This window comes from Engraulis encrasicolus, chromosome 16 (genome assembly GCF_034702125.1).
Source record: "Engraulis encrasicolus isolate BLACKSEA-1 chromosome 16, IST_EnEncr_1.0, whole genome shotgun sequence".
Taxonomy (NCBI): domain Eukaryota; kingdom Metazoa; phylum Chordata; class Actinopteri; order Clupeiformes; family Engraulidae; genus Engraulis; species Engraulis encrasicolus.
Window position 1 is genome coordinate 44,098,215 of NC_085872.1, and position 19,709 is coordinate 44,117,923.

A 19,709-nucleotide genomic window follows, 5' to 3' on the forward strand; every position below is an offset into this window, starting at 1 on the left:
GAATATAAGGTAAAACTTTTGGAGGGCACTTAAGGCACATGCTTTGCCTTATTATGTGCACGCTTTTAATTATTAATGCAAGGGAGTCATATTTTGGTGCAATGACATTTGGTCATGAAATTTCCTTTCAGTGGGGGCCTACAGTTACCCTAGGTGAAAGCCACTGTTCACTCTGTCAAACAGTCTGGCAAAAGCAAAGAAGAATCCATCTCCGTGGAGGGTGGGAGATGGTCTGATCTTACTCTGCCATTTAAATTCATTGGAATTCCGAATTCAAATTAAAACTCATATTGTGCTTTATTAGCATGACTGTTTCGATATAACGTTGCAAAAGCATGCAAATAACAAAACAAACGTGTGAATATAGTTACCTTAACCAATCAGTAACGGACCTCGCGGGTGAGTTCTGCGTCACCACTCTCAACTGTTTGCTGATTGGCTAAACACTGAGAGAACCGAGCTGGAGGCTTTTGCCAAATGATGTGCGGAGCCAAAATCTTTGGGTGGAGTACAGAGGATGGCGTCGCCCGGCTAGCCTACAGTAACCTGTAGCCTATAGGGCCCCCTGGCCGTCTTAATCCAGCCCTGGCCTCCAATCTTGGCAGTCCTCAGATGCAGTTGAAAAAGGTATCTTGGGCCCTACCATGGCGCAAACGAACTCGACTGCTACGTGGCTGACCCGGGTTCGATTCCGGACACGGTCCTCTGCCGGTCCTTCTCCGACTGTCTCTCCCTACTCACTTCCTGTCCACATCTTCACTGTCCTGTCTCAAATAAAAGCAAAAATAATGCATTCAATAATATTGGTGAATACAGCAATAATGATGAAATGACGACGCAAGAAGATCTTAAAATCGTATTAATACTCTTCTTGGGTTGGAATTATGACACTACAGTATGTAATTTGGTTATGAAATTTCCTTTTCATGGGGGCCTACAGTAACCTGTAGCCTATAGGGGCCTCAGGCCTGCTTAATCCAGCACTGGCCTCCAATCTTGGCAGTCCTCAGATGAAGTTGAAAATGGTACTTTGGTCCGCACACTGCCAAATGAGTTCCAAAAAATACACTTTATTAAAATAAAACAAGGAGGCCCCGCCGTGGCTCAGGTGGTAGGGCACTGCACTGCTGCACCGGCGACCCGGGTTCGATTTCGGCCAAAGTCCTTTGCTGAACCTCCCCCATCTCTCTCCCACTCATGCGATCACAAAAAATAGAGGTACTAAAAGCGCAAAAATGTCTTTAAAATAAAACAAGCAATGTGTCAATCACCCTGAATTTTCATCAGGATGGGTGATGGAGCCGTTGCTTGTTTTAAATTAATAAAGTTTCTTTTTTGGAGCTCCTTTGGCTGTGTGCTGAGTGACCTACCTTTTCAACTGTTTGACACTGTTGTCTGGCACCTGCAAAAAATGGCTTTGGATATCTGCACCCGTCCCAAAACGAGTCCTCAGGTGCCCTCACTCACTCACTCAAACTTGCGCTGGCCTGGGATGAAAAAGCAGACCGGGCATTTTCAGTCAAGACTAGTCTGACTAGTTTCAGTTAAGACTAGCGTTGAGAGAGACAATTAAGTCCTTGTCAACAGTTTTAGTAATCTATTGCCAGCTATTTTGAAATTAAATTTCAATCTTAATCTTAAATTTCAATCTTACATTTCAATCTTAATCAGAGAGGTCAGCTGTAGCGGCATGAGAACTACCACTGCATTGAGGGGAGGGACGGACCATAATCAGCAACAGTCCACTGGGCAAATGCCCTGAATGCCTTATGGCCAATTCAGCCCTTCTCAAACCCAAACCCTGAACTGAGCTGAACTGAGCTGAGAGAGCAGAGCACTCACTGCACATTTCCCAGGAATCTCACGACTGGCTGATTAACTGGCTGTTTAACTTCCAATCAAGCAGTAGCTTACAGTAAATCTTCTCCCATCACTAAGGTACTGTTGTTCGCATTGAATGCATTTTTTGCATCATAGATATTAGTTATGTTTTTGTATTTTGTGTCACATTGTGTTTTATGTTCACGTCCAATAAATTGCATAAACAAGTGTATGTGCTTGCACTGCCTTGCATGACTACATATCCACAGAACTGAACAACAATGCAGTGTAGTCATTCACCACCACACTGCTGTATTGTACTTTATCTGACTGTCTTCTTTTTACAGTATGTACTGCTCCTGGAAGTGATACAGGCATCTCACATCACCGGCTTCCGCTCATTCTGACTGACATTACACACCCGAGCATAATCTGATAGCCAAGATATAAATGAAAGAATTTAATCTGATTAATCCGACACATACACATACGCATACACATACATACACACAGGGAAGCTGACGGGTGGATAAAAGGGTCAGTTGTCCTGGGCCCAGGGAGATTATGGAGGGGGGGCATAATTTGGTCCTCATTACATTTGATGTTTTGGGTGACGGGGCTATCTAAGACGACTTTGTCCTGGGCTCAGCCAGAGATGTTCACGGCCCTGCTGCATACACATAGACGTGCATACATTACACACATACTCCATACATTTCCAGTAGGGTGTCCCATGTTGTACAGAGCAGGACCTGGCAGCTGGGAAAATGACATACGTACAGGTGAGGAAATACCCAAGCATTAAGAAGCTTATGGGTTGTTGTTTTTTTTCTTTTTTGAGGTTGTTCAGATGGGTGACAAGAACAATGGTCTGCTGTTGCAGCTGCCCGCCATGGAGGTAATAACACACAGGCTAGATATGGCTGAAGCCTAGGTGCCCCCACCTGCCAGGGGCCCCCACCACAGGCTAGATATGGCTGAAGCCTAGGGGCCCCCACCACAGGCTAGATATGGCTGAAGCCTAGGGCCCCACCTGCCAGGGGCCTCCACCACAGGCTAGATATGGCTGAAGCCTAGGGCCCCACCTGCCAGGGGCCTCCACCACAGGCTAGATATGGCTGACGCCTAGGGCCCCACCTGCCAGGGCCCCCCACAGGCTAGATATGGCTGAAGCCTAGAGGCCTCCATCTGCCAGGGCCCCACCACAGGCTAGAAATGGCTGCAGCCTAGGGGACCCCACCTGCCAGGGCCCCCCCATCACAGGCTAGATATGAAAAGTGAAAGCGTGAAAGCCCATTGGGAAACTCCAACTCCCATTGTCATTGTGACACAGCACTCCACAGCACACAAGTGAACACTGCCCACTGCACACAACGACATTGCATTTATACCTCACCCGTGCAAGGGGGCAGCCCTCAGTGGCGCCCCATGGGGAGCCCCATGGGGGGCAGTGCGGTGGGACGGTACCATGCTCAGGGTACCTCAGTCATGGAGGAGGATGGGGGAGAGCACTGGTTGATTACTCCCCCCACCAACCTGGCGGGTCGGGAGTTGAACCGGCAACCTCTGGGATGCAAGTCTGACGCCCTAACCGCTCACCCATGACTGCCCGTAAAAGATATGGCTGAAGCCTAGGGCCCCCCACCTGCCAGGCCCCCCCACCTCTGACTAGATATGGCTGAAGCCTAGAGGCCCCCATCTGCCAGGGGCCCCCACCACAGGCTAGATATGGCTGAAGCCTAGGGCCCCCACCTGCCAGGGGCCCCCACCATAGGCTAGATATGGCTACAGCATAGGGGCCCCCACACAGGCTAGATATGGCTGAAGCCTAGGGGCCTCACCTGCCAGGGGCCTCCACCACAGGCTAGATATGGCTGAAGCCTAGGGACCCCCACCTGCCAGGGGCCCCCACCACAGGCTAGATATGGCTGAAGCCTAGGGGCCCCCACACAGGCTAAATATGTCTGAGGCCTAGGGGCCCCACCTGCCAGGGGCCCCCACCACAGGCTAGATGTGGATACAGCATAGGGGCCCCCACGTGCCAGGGGCCCCCACCACAGGCTAGATATGGCTGAAGCCTAGAGGCCCCATCTGGCCCTGGGTGCCCCCAATTAGCCAAAAGTCAAGAATTGTAGAATTATAGCGAGATGTGATGTTGAAAATTCATTTTTAATACTCCTCTTCACAATAGGCATACAAGTTATCCTTAATTCCTAGCTCGTAACCATGACACTGTCTATGTACGGTAATTTTGTTGCAAAATTTGCCCTCCGGGGGGCCTAAATCCAGGGGCATGCAGAGAATTTTGGGTCCTATGTACAACCAGTTGCAGTCTGGCCCCGGTCCCTATTAGGAGTCCAAGCCGGGCCTGTTCCCCGTTCGGGAAACCTGTGCTAGATTTAATCTCCCGCTGCATTAGCCTTAGCCGCTGAGCATCCACAGTGAGGTATTGTTTCGAAGTTTAATTATAAAGCCCTGAAATGATCTGACCTGGTGTGTGCCAGGTGAAGGCCGGGAGTGTGGACCCCTTGCATGCCACCCCGTCTCAGAGCATATTTGAAAGGAAACGCTAGACGGCTACCGTGAGCTGATGAAGTGAAAATGATCCACTCGTGTTGAAGCTGAGAAAAGAAGAAGAAAAAAACACACAAGGAGGAGCAGGGCTCGGATTAAGATGGCCTGGGGCCCCTAGGCTACAGGTTTCTGTGGGCCCCCCAGGAAGACAAATATTGTGTCATATTTACATAGACAGTGTCATAATTACGAGCTAGGAAGTAAGGACTACATGTCTACCAACTGTACTTAACACAACACATACATTTTCAATATCGCATCTCGTCACAATTCTGCAATTTTTCACTTTTGGCCAATCACTGGCCCCATACCATGCAGGTGGGGGCCCCTGGGCTGCAACCATATCTAGCCTGTGGTAGGGGGCCCCCTGGCAGGTGGGGGGCCCTAGGCTGCAACCATATCTAGCCTGTGGTAGGGGGGCCCCTGGCAGGTGGGGGGCCCTAGGCTGCAGTCATATCTAGCCTGTGGCAGAGGGCCCCCTGGCAGGTGGGGGGCCCTAGGCTGCAGTCATATCTAGCCTGTGGTAGGGGGCCCCCTGGCAGGTGGGGGGCCCTAGGCTGCAGTCATATCTAGCCTGTGCGTTAATCCGACCCTGAAGAGGAGGTAGTAAGAAGGAGAAGGAGAAGGAGGAGGGGAAAAAATGAATGGAAAGTTTTGGTTCTGTCAAGACAACCCTTCCCTCTGTTAGAGGGATATAAGACTTAGGCAACATGAGATGGTGACTTTTTTCTAATCCGAAGTCCTCTGCAGCACCGGTCGACTCCTTCGGAGCTCTGGAGCATTAGGAAGGATATCTTCCATCCCCATGGACAACATGGACCCCATAGCCAGGCATTTCGCTGTCGCCTTCCTCTTGTTTGGACTAGCCGGTGTCTCCTCCAGCCAGAAAAACATCAGTAAGACACTCTCTTAGTTATTATTTAAAGGTTTTGGGTTATCACGCATGTTGTAGACTAAAGAGAGCTAATGGATTGTGTGGGTTATTGCCGTTGCTGTTGTTGTTGTGGTGTTGTTGTCCACCTGAGCAAATCTGCAGACATTCTGAGTTTTTTTTTAATTGTGGGGTCTTGGAGCAAGACAATAAGGTGATTGCACATGTCTTAGATTAACCCATTTTAGCTTGATTCTGCGTATATGTTGTTTGACCTTTGGCGCCTGGAGCGACATTCAGACTCTTGTGATTGAGATTTGATTAAAAATGTTTGTATGTTAGAGCTAAATGAACACATTCTAATGTAAAAGGAGGGACCTAGCTTTTAAATGTAACTTGTGTCATGTTTTATGTGCATCGGAGGCTGAGATATTTAGGTTTTAATAGGCCTTTTCCAAAAAAAGGGCTTAGGCATTCAGCAGGTGTTTTTGCAGGTGCTTTAAAATGAGCTAATGTGCAGTGTAAGTTCAGTAGAAGCCTCGATTCTGTGTACTGTTCACATATTTGTTTGTGTGTTTTTTTGATGTGCAGATTTTATGTAATGAAAGCTTAATTTTGTTTCTCACCTAATTTCTTATCTAATGTGCCAACTGTAAACAAACTGGAAATGTCCATCCAAAATGAAAGCAGTTCTCTCCATTTTAATTTCTGTTAAAATAACTGAATGCAGATGAGTATTCTTGCACTCTGTGCAGAGGTAGAGACTAGATCAGTATGTGCAGCAAAAGAAAAAAAGTGCAGGTAGCAAGATTTGTTCTCATACTAAAAAGAGACCCACGGCTTGACACAAAGAGCTTTTTAAATAAGGGCTCACAGTGAGCCAAACTACTGATAAAATAAAATGACTCTGCTATAGATGCATTGCATTTACCACATGCATTAAACCCATTACGTTTATCAGCAAACAAAAGAGGTTATGAACAGCTCCAACTTTCTGGAGGAAGTTGGATGTGAGGTTTTTTTGTAAAGTTTTATTCATGACAGGGATTTCTCAAAACCAAAGTTGCTTACTACATTAGCTACTTTGTTGTTTTCAATGCATTTTCCCATTGGCAACTACCGAAGTTGTTAACAGGCTAACAACTTCTCTTTTGAGAAAGGATAGTGAGAGAATGTACCCCAGGATAGTGAGAGAATGTCAGGGAATGAGAGGGGAGAGAGAGATGGGGAAGGATTGGCAAGCGACCCAGGCCGGAATCAAACTCGAGTTGCGGGCTTAACAGCCCAGCGTTCTACCATTAGAGCCTCGGTATAGGGCCAGGAAGTTTTTGTCTTAAAGGTACACTGTGCAGGAAATGGTCAAAAAGGTACTGCAACTATGCTGCTCATTGAAACTGTGTTGCCTATTGTCAAATTTGATCTTTTCATGAAAGTATACAAAGTAATTGACAAATATTTTTTAGTATGGCCCAAGTACAGTCATTTTTGCAGCTAAATATGGCTATTTCGGGAAATTCAAAATGGCGGACCATGGAGAAGATCCCCCTTTTCATGTATGAAAAGTGAAATTTTTCCAGTCATATGGCTATGTCTCAAATGACGTACTTTTGTGAGACAGTCAGTGCACAGTGCACACAGTGCACTGAGGTCTTTAGTGCATAGTGTCGTGGAAAAAGTTGAGCACTATGCACTGTGCCCTCGCTGGAAGTGACGGCTGACCATGGCATTAGCTCGTCAAAATACGAGCTGGCTACTGTTTCCATGTCCTTCACCCCAAAGGACAACAATTACACATACAATACTTCGGTTGGCACGAAAAGGTTGGTGTCCCATCAACATTACTTACAGAATTAGGAGACTGTTGACCAAACTCTTCTACTGAACTGAATGCCACATTTCCTCCGTGTCATTGTCAACATGGCCGCCGTTTAGTGTGTGCAGTGTCCATCATTCAAGCACTGCATTTTTCCGCCATTGTTAGGGGATCATCCTGGCACTTTCAGTGCACTGGCTCAATTTTCAGCGTGAGCGCCCTAAGCACTGAAAAACAGTGCCCGAAGTGCACAAGTGCGGCATTTGAGACACGGCCATAATGAATACTTTGAATTTGATGGTGGTGGTACGTATTCAGGGAAAAGGTAACATTAGTGAATGGGTAGCATGAATTCTGGAAATAATCAACTAAAAATCTTGCACAGTGTACCTTTAAGATTTTTGTTTATTTATTACATCTTTTTGGCTATGTAGTCTCAGCCCACCTAGTGTTCATCCACCTCTCCTCTTTGCGAGTGTCTTAGTGCAGTGTTTCCCAACAAGGGGTAAGCCTATCACAAGGGGTATGTGAGCACACTGCAAGGTGTATGTGTAAAACGTAATAATTTGAAATGCATGGAGTAGGCTATAATCACATTTGTTCAGAGGAAGAGATATGGTTCATATAGATATATAGATATATAGATATAGTTATCTACAGTATATATATAGATATAGTTTCGCCATGAATTCGCTTTATTCGCTCTGGACGTGACATTGACCTGTTAGCTAATCACATTACGGCTCTAGCTTGACAGCCTAGGACAGTGTTTCCCAACCTTTTTTGTCTTGTGTACCCCCTAACCATTGTCGCTGTGCCATGAGTACCCCCTAAGTCAAGTTTTATATCACTTTCTCTATCCCAATCTAACTAAGCTCCATGTATTTGTTAAAATTATATTTTTCCAAGTACCCCCTGCAATGTGCTCACGTACCCCTGGTGGTACACGTACCCCTGGTTGGGAAACACTGGCCTAGGACATTCAGAGATATGAACATTCCAATTGGTTTTCGCCAAAACGCATCATAGGTCAATTACCATAATGCCCTTTGTACACCAAGCACGACCTACACTACCTGAGCGACCAAAGTCATTATTTCTCTATGCAGGGAAGGCGAATAAAGCTACCAGAGCGAAATCGCCAGGAGCAAAATGAACAAAGCGACCAGAGTAAATTTTAAAGATTAAAGTCAAGCTAATATTATGGCAATGAGCTATGACGCAAGCATGTCAATGTCGCATCCAGAGCGAATAAAGCGAATTCATGTCGAAACTTCTTCAACGTCCCCAGCTACCTGGATCGCATAGGTCATGCTTGGTATACATGTAGCATAACATAAGCTTGAGTTTAATCGTTGAAATTCACTCTGGTTGCTCAGTTCGCTTTGCTCCTGGCATATTCGCTGTGGTCGCCCAGTTCGCTCACCCTCCATAGAAAAATAATGATTTCCGGTGCTCAGTTAGCGTTGGTCACTCTTGGTGTACACAGGGCATTATTGTAGGTAGCATGTCATTTTTCCGACGCCTCTTTGGTCCGACGCGTCAATATTCCAAAAATTTCCCATTGATCCTACAGCCCATTAACTTGAAATAATTAAATTAAACCCTTTGCTCCGACAGCTCAATGTTCCAACCAATGGCTGTTAGGGGCAGGCATCATAATTCCCCAGGTCGTATGTCCTGCTCCTGTTTTCCTCTGTGCTAAAGACTTCAGCTGCATGGGCTGCGACGACGAGCTCATAGATTGTGCTTGGTCAAGCTATGCCCTTACCAAAACCATTCCTAAGCCTAACCTGTCAGTATTGCAATGTTTCCAAGTTTTACCATTGTGCCCTACCCAAAACCAATCCTAAGCCTAACCTGTCAGTATTGCAATGTTTCTGCGTTTTAAATTTGTGCCTTGACCAAAACTTTCCCTAAACCTAACCTGTCACAGACAGCTGCATGACCACTGCGCATAGGCCTATCAGAGATGAAGGTAATCATAACTAAGGTGCTGTTTCCACGTATACTGGATATTTTTATATGTGGATATTTTTTTCTCCTGGTTGCATTGGTTTTGCATTGGTTTTGGCCTCCCGTTTCCACTAGCAGATATTTAAAATCCAGGAGGAAAAAAAAACAGGAGAAAAAAATATCCTGTTTAGGGGGCTGAAACGCATTTGTTACAATGGAGGATTTATTTTTATCCACATGTTGCGTTTACACCTGAACAGGAGAAAAAAAATACCCTGCTAAAAAAATGTCCTGCTACGTGGAAACAGCACCTAAAGCAGCGTTTGGTCGGGACATTGGACTGTCGGGACAAAGGGTTTCACTTTAACGAGTAAAAGGTCTGTAAGACTAAGTGCTGTAGGATAAATGGGAAATTTTCGGAATATTGACACATCGGACCAATGGTGCGTCGGAAAAACGAGCAGTCCCCTTATGGGTATGATGACACGTTTCGGAGTTTGTGGTGTACACAAGGCATTAGTGTTCACCTCACCTGTCTGTGTGTGTTTGTGTGTGTGTGTGTATGTATGTGTCAGTCACATGGTGCACAGTAAGTGATGCAGAGGAGCAGAAGTGTTTGGATCTGGCCAGCAATGCCACCGCCAGGAACCTGCGTGGTAAACTGCAGTGCACCCGAGGACTCAGCCCCACAGACTGCATGCTTAAAATCAAGGTCAGTATGAATATTATAATATATTGTACATTACCACAGAACATAAGGTCAGTACTAGCTTGATTATCACCGACTTTCAATTCTCCTCGAGACTTGGTCTGACCAAGAGCATAACAATTAACATTTCCCAAACGGCATTGTCGACCCGCTTCCCTTGGTTTGCTACTGATTGTTTGCTTCCCGATAAAGTGGGGAAGAGTTCCAGATTTTTCCGGTGCTCAGAAACGATATTTGCATTGCTCCTGGCCTAGACAAGAAGCGACACCGAAGGTGTTGCGTCACTAGGAGGGAGAGGCCTGGCTAGGTCAGTACTGCAGTACAGTGCAAGTATACACTTGTTTATGACTACAATATATTGTACATATACACAGAACATGTGACGCAAAAGTTAAACACCAACAATAACTGATATCTATGATGCAAAACACATTAAATTCGAACAGCAGCACAGTAGTGATGGGAGACGGAGCCCCACAGACTGCATGCTCAAAATCAAGGTCAGTACAGTAGCCAGCCAATCAGTGGCATTATAGAGTTGCAGTAAAGGGCAAGGTATCACAATCAGGGCCGCTCTACTCTACTCTACTCTACTCTACTCTACTATGATCAGGGAGGTTGACAGCTTTGGCTGAGCCTGGGACAAAGTAATCTGAAAGCCTCCCTTCACCCAATACATGCAATGCGATGAGGACCCAATTCGGAAACCCTCTCTCCCTGGGCCCGGGACAACTGACCTCTTTGTCCCCCCCTGTCAGCTTCCCTGATCACAGTATCAGCAGGGCTAGACAGGGATCGTAAGACAGCCTGGGCTTTTTTTGGCATAGACCAGCTCCTCCTCACACAGCTCCCAGGTTTTCTACGATATTATGATTAGCTAGGTCCTCTGTCTATATTTTACAGAAAAGATAGGCTACACAATGGGCCGCCCCATGTAAATCGAAGGCCGGTCACAAACAAGAAAACAAACACACAAACAAAAACAAATAAACAACGTCTGCCTCTGAGGACTGTAGGCCCACTGGGAAAATGCCCTGTATGCCAGATTACCAGTCCAGCCTGTATCAGTCATCAGGAGTCTAATGTTGTTATCAACACAAGGCAATATTCTGGTTCTTTGCAGCATGACGTTATGGGCAGCCAAAATGGCAGACTAGATTTGGTGCTTGCTTTTAAATATGTTTAAATATGTTAAATGTGTTGCAATGTTGCTGGGTGAAATTATGTAAATAATATATGTGATGGATACATAACAAATGAATAAATCAAAAGTCATCCCTCATCAGGACAAATAAGTATGTCTATATCTATCTCTGTTTGGATTTTGTTTAGCACAATATCACAAATATGCAGTTGACTCAAAGTGCTTTCAACTGCACTTCCTCGCATTCACACACCAGCTCTGGAGGCTGCCAAGAAAGCGCCAGTACTCTGGGGTTCACGTGAGAAAGTGCTGCGCACACACACACACACACACACACACACACACACACACACACACACAGACACACACACACACACACACACAAAGTAATAATAGTAGCCTACTACATTACATTCTAGGCCTAGCGCTGATGAGAGATAAATACAGCATGGTTTAAACTTTAAGGCTACCTTCGTTCCTCCTCATGCATACTGTTCAATTCAGAGATCACTTTCGGTTGTTTTGCCTGAAGTTTATGAATATCTTCAGTGTAATAACTTGCTAATGAACAGGGCTCTAAATTAACTCCAGCCAATGGGCCAAATGCTGGTGAAAATTCGGGTTGGCTGGTTAGAAAAGAGAACCTCGGAACTTTGAGTGTATGTGTGGCTACTAAGATTTAACATCTACTAGCCAATATTGTTTGTGATGAAAAAAAATGCTGAAAAAAAATATCTTTGGTCCATACAACTTGCCAATGAATGTCGTCAATGTAATAATTTGTATTAACTTGTATGAACAGAATGGATCAGCAGATGCAGCGAGCATGTATCCCGATGAGATATACACCGCTGGCTTCTGCTACGGCCTCGAACTGGCAGCTGGAGAGTCCTACAACGGAGAAGGTGAGTCCATGGCTTTTTATTTTTAATTTTTATTTTACATTTATTAATTGTCAGGGGGAGGAGTTGCCTTTATTCTGACAAGACAGTGGGAGAGAGTAAGAGGAAATGAGAGAAGGTGTGGGATCAGGAAATCATCTCAGGTCGGAATCGAACCCAGGTCCCTGGTGTGATATGGATCCTTAGTAGCCTTGTAAACTAGCTCCACCCGCCAGCGGCCAAAATTATTTTTGCCTGCGAGTGTGTCTAGCCTCGGACAATGCCCCATGCTCTGAAACTGTCAGACCAATCACAACGCAGAGATTTGATTTGATTTGTTTTGAATCTTTGGATGCAAAGCGGAGGGGGTTTTGAGGGGGTGATGACAAAGCGTTCGCCAGTAGGCACAGACACAGTTTGAAAAACAACGAGTTGTTCCCATCAACAATTTTCCGATGTCTCATTGATCGGGGTCAGACTAAATATTTACATTTAATCACACATTTAGTCTGGTTTGCCAGGATAGCTCCTTAGCCCAGTGACCCACAGTGCCTCCTGAGTTGGGTTTGTCAGCAAAGTGTTGATGCGCTTTCTCAATATATACGGTGGTTCTCAGTGGGAACTGTGTGTTCATCAGTTTGAGGGAATGTAGACCTACATTCTTGTTTTAGTGTTTCTTAGTAGATGTGGTGTCATCCAGTACACTTGAGAGAATTGAATGGGCCTATTGTGGGAGATGGAGCTCCCAGAATTTGGTCTCCATTACATAGTGTGTAATGAAAGGGCAACAGTTAGAGCAGTGTTTCTCAACCTTTTTATAGGCGAGGCACCCTTTCAAATCATGAAAAATTTCAAGGCACCCCAAACCAACAAGCCGTAACATGGCATTGCATCCGATACCACACAAACTTAGAAAAGTAACACATACCTGTATGTCGTCACACGACCTACGTTGAAAGTTGCAGCTGACTGGGGCGACCTATATTTACTTTATTGTGCGTAAATGGCAGATGAAAGATTCCACTGACTAGCATTAACTTATCAATTTAGACAAATATGTATTATATTACATGATTTATTTATCAGCCACGTTTCCGCGGCACCCCTGAGAGGGGCCCGCGGCACCCCTGTTGAGAAACACTGAGTTAGAGCATAGGCTGCTGTACATGAGTTAAGCTGCTTGGTTTCGGTGTGGGCTTCTAGAGATGGGATTTCTGGGTCTTTGGCGGGATACGGATCATAGTGGCTCGTTCCTTTCAAAAAACAATTTTTAAAAAATGGCTATTTTTTAAATGGTTTTTAATTATTTATTCAGTGTTAAGACGATTGCATTTTTGGCTTCAAGTTGGAAGTGGAATCGGTTCTCGTGGCTGCTGTGGTAATACCCAAAATGACTTTCACACAAAACATTTTTTTATTGACTTGAGTATTTGGGCCAGCACCCTCAGAATCTATTCGGATACGATTAAAGCCTGCTTCCAACTGAAAAATGTTACATCATCACAAAGAAGTTGTTATACAAGTGGCGGATGGCTTGTGGATATACACTGTCTGTAAAACATTTTGCATGGGATACTGCGGTACCTTTTCCCTGATGGTAATAGTGTGTATAGGTGGTGTGCTGAATGTGTAGGGTCAGAGGTGATGTTTTTGGCTTTCCTGGCAATTCTGTTGTAATGTGAGGCTAAGGTGGGAAGACTGTGGCCAATGATTTTAGAGCCCCTGCGTACCACCTTCTCCAGCTGTTGCTTATCTTGGCTGATGGAGCTGCCATACCAGACCAAGATAGAAAAGATGAGCAGATTTCGATGGTAGCACTGTAGAAGTGGATCATGCCTGCTTGACTGACCCCACATTTCTTGAGCTGTCAAAGGAAGAATAGTCTTTGTTGGGCTTTTGAAATGATGAGACTGGTGTTCAGGTTCCATGACAGTGACTGATGGATGGTGGTGCCTAAAAAACGAAAGGAGTCAAAACACTGTACTACCTGGCCATTATATTAATGCAGATGAGGATATGCTGGCCTGCTCTTTTTCTGATGTAAGGTTTTTTGGGTATTTTTGTCTGTTCTTAGGTTGTTATATTCTGTTATTTCTTTTTTTTTTACAGTAGACCTACATTAAGACTAACATTTCAATTGCAAACATCATTGAAACGTGAGTCTTAATGCGCTGTAAAAAACAAAAAACAAAAAAACGCAACAACAGAAGACACCAATGTGAAATATTTTCTTTGTTTTGTTTTTGTTTTTTTACTTTATACCTTGAACTGCTCTGGGAAAGCATCATTGCTTACCAGTTAGCAACAATGGGAAATTGTTTTGCAACCAAGTAAGTTGCTACCTTAGCAAAAGAGTTGGTAGAGCGCTACTAGTGTCCCTCAAAACCAACTGGTGCTCTTGGAAGGGGTTCAATGTTCAAAAAAGACAGAAGGAAAAAATCCTTGGTCCAGGCACTTCAGTTGGTTAATGTAGTAAAAAAAAAAAATATTTAAGGGGCAAATGCATTATGCATTTATGCATTTGCCCCTTAAATAAAGTTTTTTTTTTTACTACATTAACCAACTGAAGTGCCTGGACCAAGGATTTTTTTCCTTCTGTCTTTTTTAAGTTGCTACCTTAGTTAGCATTGCAACGATGCTTTTGAGAAACGCACCCCAGTTTCACTGGATCTGGAGTGTCAACCTCAAGCGTGGAGCAGGCCTACATTTTTCCTGTTGTCACCTGTTGCTATCTGTTGTTCCCAGATTAACGTTGCATTAACGTTTACATTGGTGACATTGACTACTGTCAGAGGAGTCAAAAGTAAACCTAAGAGTAAAAGTTGTTTTTTTTAAAAGACACACAGTTTCCTTCCAACACAGGTAACGTATCCAACGTAACCAATGAAACTGACTTTGTACTTACAATCAGCGGACTCTGAGCTGATAGAATCAAGTTTGTGGAAGATCCTTGTTTGGTTTTAGTGTTTTTCAGTAACACAGTCTATCTACCTCATTAGGTACAATGGAGTAAATGGTGTAACAGCTATGCAGCATCATGTGTTGGTGTTGTACTTACATTTTTGTCAGAAAAGAGGCTGCACCTTGCATAACGTGTGTTTTTATTTCACAATGTTGTACTTAGACCATTAATTTACTTTTACTTTTACTTTTGACACTGCTGGTTACTATACGTATCTTGTTCCATCCCAAATGGCATCAACTACAGACTGTATACCAGGGCATATAAGAAAGGGGCAGGGGCAATAAAGCATTTAGTACTCTGATGTAACACCTGTAACTGTTCCCATCTCTTTCCATCCCAGATGGCATCAACTACTATGTGGTGGCGTTGGCGCGGCGGTCCTCAAGTGACCTGTCTCTGCTGGAGATGCACGAACGCAGCTCCTGCCACCCGGGCATCCGCACCACCGTGGGCTGGACCGTGCCCATCGGCTTCCTCGTTAACACCTCGCAGATCAGCGTCGACGAGCAGTGCAACTTCCCACATGGTAAGTGTGTCTGTGTCTGTGTGTATGTTTCTTCAGCTACAGATGAGGGTGTATTCTCAACATATAGCCTAACTAATATTTTCTGTTTTTCTGTCTTCAGCGGTGGGCGATTTCTTCGGCTACAGCTGTGTGCCGGGGGTGAAGGACGCAGAGCACGACCCCAAGGGCAACAACCCCAAGAACCTGTGCGAGGCCTGCATAGGGGACGAGAACGACCGCCACATCTGCGTCAACAACCCCCGCGAACGACACTACGGGGAGGCCGGGGCCCTCAGGTAGGCCGAGAGGATTCAGATAGGGTGGGGCCCTCAGGTAGGCCGAGGGGATTCAGATAGGGAGGGGCCCTCAGGTAGGCCGAGGGGATTCAGATAGGGAGGGGCCCTCAGGTAGGCCGAGGGGAATTATTAGGGCGGGGCCCTCTGGTAGGCCAGAGCACTCAAGGTACCGTAGGCCAGGGGTCCCCAACCTTTCTGGGTCTGAGGGCTACCAAGGGCTACCAAGGGCTACTGAGGGCTACCAAGGGCTACTTTTGTTTAAAATCCTCTACTGATGTCTTGGAATCATTCTCAAATCACACTACATTAAATCAACACACATTATTAAATGACAATTTGCTCATAGGTTATAAAGAATAAGTAATCTCATATTTAATTCAAGAAAAACATGAACTGTGACTAAAATCTGGTAGTCGTCACTGTTTCTTAACATCCTTGTTGGGCACCTCAGAAGCTCCTGGAGGGCTACCTGGCACCCGCGGACACGACGTTGGTGACACCTGCTGTAGGCTGAAGGGACTCTGCCTCAGACCAGGGGTAGAGAGAGTTTCAACGGGCCAATTACAATGTTCACAAGCAGAATGTTGACCCCTGCAATCTCGAAAAAAAAATGTGTGTGTGTGTGTGTGTGTGTGTGTGTGTGTGTGTGTGTGTGTGTGTGTGTGTGTGTGTGTGTGTGTGTGTGTGTGTGTGTGTGTGTGTGTGTGTGTGTGTGTGTGTGTGTGTGTGTGTGTGTGTGTGTGTGTGTGTGTGTGTGTGACCTAGATGTGTGGCAGAGAACCTTGGGGATGTGGCCTTTGTCAAGCACACTACCGTCTTTGACAACATGCAGGGTAAGTCAAACACTACCTGCTGTTTGCCTGTCTGTCTGTTTGCCTGTCTGTCTGCCTGCCTGTCTGTCTTCCTGCCTACCTGTCTCTATGTCTGTCTGTCTACCTGTCTGTCTGCCTGCCTGTCTGTCTGCCTGCCTGCCTGCCTGTCTGTCTGTCTGTCTGTCTGTCTGTCTGTCTGTCTGTCTGTCTAATCCTATTAGTGTACAACACAAATGGTTTTTACTGTTGTTACGTATAGACAATTTCTTTTGTGAAATCACAAGCCTGTTTGACTATGCTTTAAAAGTTAAATATTAAAACAAACAAAAAAACAATCAAATAACTTGTTAAATGTATAAATGTAAATGTATAAAAATATACAGCAAGTATTGATCATTCAAAATGTTCACAGGTTTTACATTGGCATGGCATGCATTGCTGGCAATGGCACTTGTCAGGTAGCAGAGTAGAGTTGCCTTGTTGATTTTGAAGGAAATGAAGTTGTCTATCAGCCTGAATGTAATACATATAGAGCACGTTGCAAGACAGATCAGTTGCTGTATAGCTGGCATGCATCACCAACATGGTGCCTGCAGGCGCCATCTAGCCCTCCAGGAGCTTCTGTGGTGCCCATCAAGGATGTTAAAAAATAGTAACTATGAGAAGGTTTTAGTCACAGATCATGTTTTTCTTCTTATAACCATTATCAATAAGGAAAAGTAAACGATCAATCATAGTGTGACTAGAAAAGGATTTCAAGACATTGCTAGATGGTTTTGAATGTACAAATAGTCATATGGTAGCCCTCGGTAGCCCTTAGATAGCCCTTCGGTTGGTAGCCCTCGGACAGACACAGAAGGGGTTGGGGGACCCCCTGCTGTGTAGACTCCGTAGGCTGCATGTGTTCATATCTGTCACCAGAGGGCAGTGTTTTTCCATCCATCTTCACTTCCCTGACGGGTGTATTGCATTGCACTCCTCTTGCACTCCCTGCGTTTGTGGTGTGTCTGTCATGTACAGTTCTTATCCACGCCAGCAATCAGGGTGGTCTAATAACACAATAAGCACCATTGATTATCCCCAATCATGGCTATTTCAAAAGAAGAAGACAAGACAAGTCCTTTCTTTTCAACAATAATGGGGCAGCATTCCTCTGGAACATGCAGGCTAGGCCCTGGGCAATTTCCCCTTATCGCTCAGCCGGTTGATGATGCATATTTAATCCTTGATGGCTAACAGGCGTGCGGCACTGCGTGGGTGTGGGTGTGGTTTTTGTGTGTGTGTGGGGGGAGGAGTGTGTGTGTGTGTGTGTGTGTGTGTGTGTGTGTGTGTGTGTGTGTGTGTGTGTGTGTGTGTGTGTGTGTGTGTGTGTGTTTCAAACTGTGTGTGTGCATGGCTGTGTGTATGTGTGTTGTGTGTGTGACTGTGTGTATGGTTTGTGTGTGTGTGTGTGTGCGTGTGTGTGCGCCTGTGTCTGTGACATCTCAATGGCCGAATAGCATGCTAATGACGAAGACAGCATTCAGCTCTGATTTGCAGCTCACAATAGAGAATGAGATCTGGTATTTTCCTCAGAGACGCAGAGATAAAGAGAGGGGGAGAGAGAGAGAGAGAGAGAGAGAGAGAGAGAGAGAGAGAGAGAGAGAGGAAGAGAGAGAGAGACTGAGAGAGAGAGAGAGAGAGAGAGAGAGAGAGAGAGAGAGAGAGAGAGAGAGAGAGGGAGAGAGAGAGGAAGAGACTGAGAGATAAAGAGAGAGAGAGAGATAAAGAGAGAGGGAGAGAGAGAGAGAGAGAGAGAGAGAGAGGGAGAGAGAGAGAGATAATGAAAGATGGAGAGAGAGAGTGCGACTGAGATATATAGAGAGAGAGACAAAAAGGAAACATCCCAATTATCTTGACTGCCGCCGCTGCCGCTGCTTAAACGCCTTTGCATCCACTGCCTCAAACCAAAAAGCCCAGAATGAATGAAACGCTTCTCAGCAGCTTCAGAGAAGACAAAGGACTCTATCAGAGAGTAAATGCTGGGTTTTTTTTACACACGCGCGCAAACACACATGCGCACACACACACGCACACACATGCACACACGCGCGCGCGCGCACACACACACACACACGCACACACATGCACACACACACACACACACACACACACACACACACACACACACACACACACACACACACACACACACACACACACACACACACACACACACACACACACACACACACACGTACGCACCATTTCTCACAGTCCTCACCAACTCCAGCACCACACCTCTCTTCGCACCCCTGCACCCCACCTCATCTCCATCTCATCTCATCCCTGTACCACACCTACCCCTCCTAGCTATTCTCCTGTACCACACCTGCCCCTCCTAGCTACTCTCCTGTACCACACCTGCCCCTCCTAGCTACTCTCCTGTACCACACCTAACCCTCCTAGCTACTCTGACCAGGGAAGCCAACAGGGGAGGGGGACAAAGGGGTCAGTTGTCCCGGGCCCAGTGAGACGGGGGGGGGCCCAGAATTGGCTCCTCAGCACATTGAATGTATTGAGGGCCCTGCCGCGGCTCTAACGGCTGGGCACTGGGCTGCTATGCTGGCGACCCGGGTTCGATTCCGGCTCGGGTCCTTCAAGATGTCTCTCTCCCCACTCGTTTCCTGTCACTCTATCACTGTCCTGTCATTAAATAGATCCCTCCAAAAAACAATGTATTGACTTTGAGTGGGGGGGCCCTTTCAGATGACTTTGTCCTGGGCCCGACAACAGCTGTCGGCGGCCCTGCTAGCACTCTCACAATGAATACAAATCAGACCATTAAACATTCAGCACCAATCCATCTCCATGCACCTTTCTTGCCTAAATGGGAAAGCTCTCTCTCTCTCTCTGCCTACGGTAGCGATCCCTCTGGTTGCCTGCCTGACGACTGGTCTGGACTGGAAAGCTGGCATGCAGGGCATTTTCCCGGTGGGCCTACCGTACAGTCCTCTGGGGCCAATGCTGTTGTTTGTTTGTTTGTTTGTTTGTTTGTTTGTTTGTTTTGATTTAATTCTACTTACAGATCGGCCCTCAATTTAGATGAGGCAGCCCATCGGTCTATCTTTAAAATAGACAGTGGACTGAGCTAATTATAACGTCATGGACAAGCAGGGGCCTGTGTAAGGGGGCTGGTGTGATGGGGCAGCCATGGCCTAGTACTTAGAGAGTTGGTCTTTCAATGTAGGGGTTTCAGGTTCGAATCCCCCCTGACTCACCTCTCCCTACACCTCCATCCCATCCATGGCTGAAGTACCCTTGAGCAAGGCACCTAACCCCACATTGTTCCAGGGCCTGTGACCAATACCCCGAAAAATAAT

The 19,709-nt window shown here is 45.8% G+C and overlaps 1 protein-coding gene across 1 annotated transcript in view; it reads left to right on the forward strand.

Moving 5' to 3' along the window:
* Positions 1 to 5,143: 5,143 nt before the first annotated feature.
* The window catches only part of otomp (otolith matrix protein), a 29,219-nt gene continuing 14,653 nt past the window's right edge, over positions 5,144 to 19,709 (forward strand). The window contains exons 1-6 of the mRNA XM_063220515.1: positions 5,144 to 5,291; positions 9,611 to 9,747; positions 11,691 to 11,793; positions 15,075 to 15,260; positions 15,361 to 15,535; positions 16,301 to 16,368. Coding sequence (XP_063076585.1) covers positions 5,201 to 5,291; positions 9,611 to 9,747; positions 11,691 to 11,793; positions 15,075 to 15,260; positions 15,361 to 15,535; positions 16,301 to 16,368 — 760 coding nt within the window. The 5' untranslated portion in view covers positions 5,144 to 5,200. The remainder of the gene's footprint in view (positions 5,292 to 9,610; positions 9,748 to 11,690; positions 11,794 to 15,074; positions 15,261 to 15,360; positions 15,536 to 16,300; positions 16,369 to 19,709) is intronic.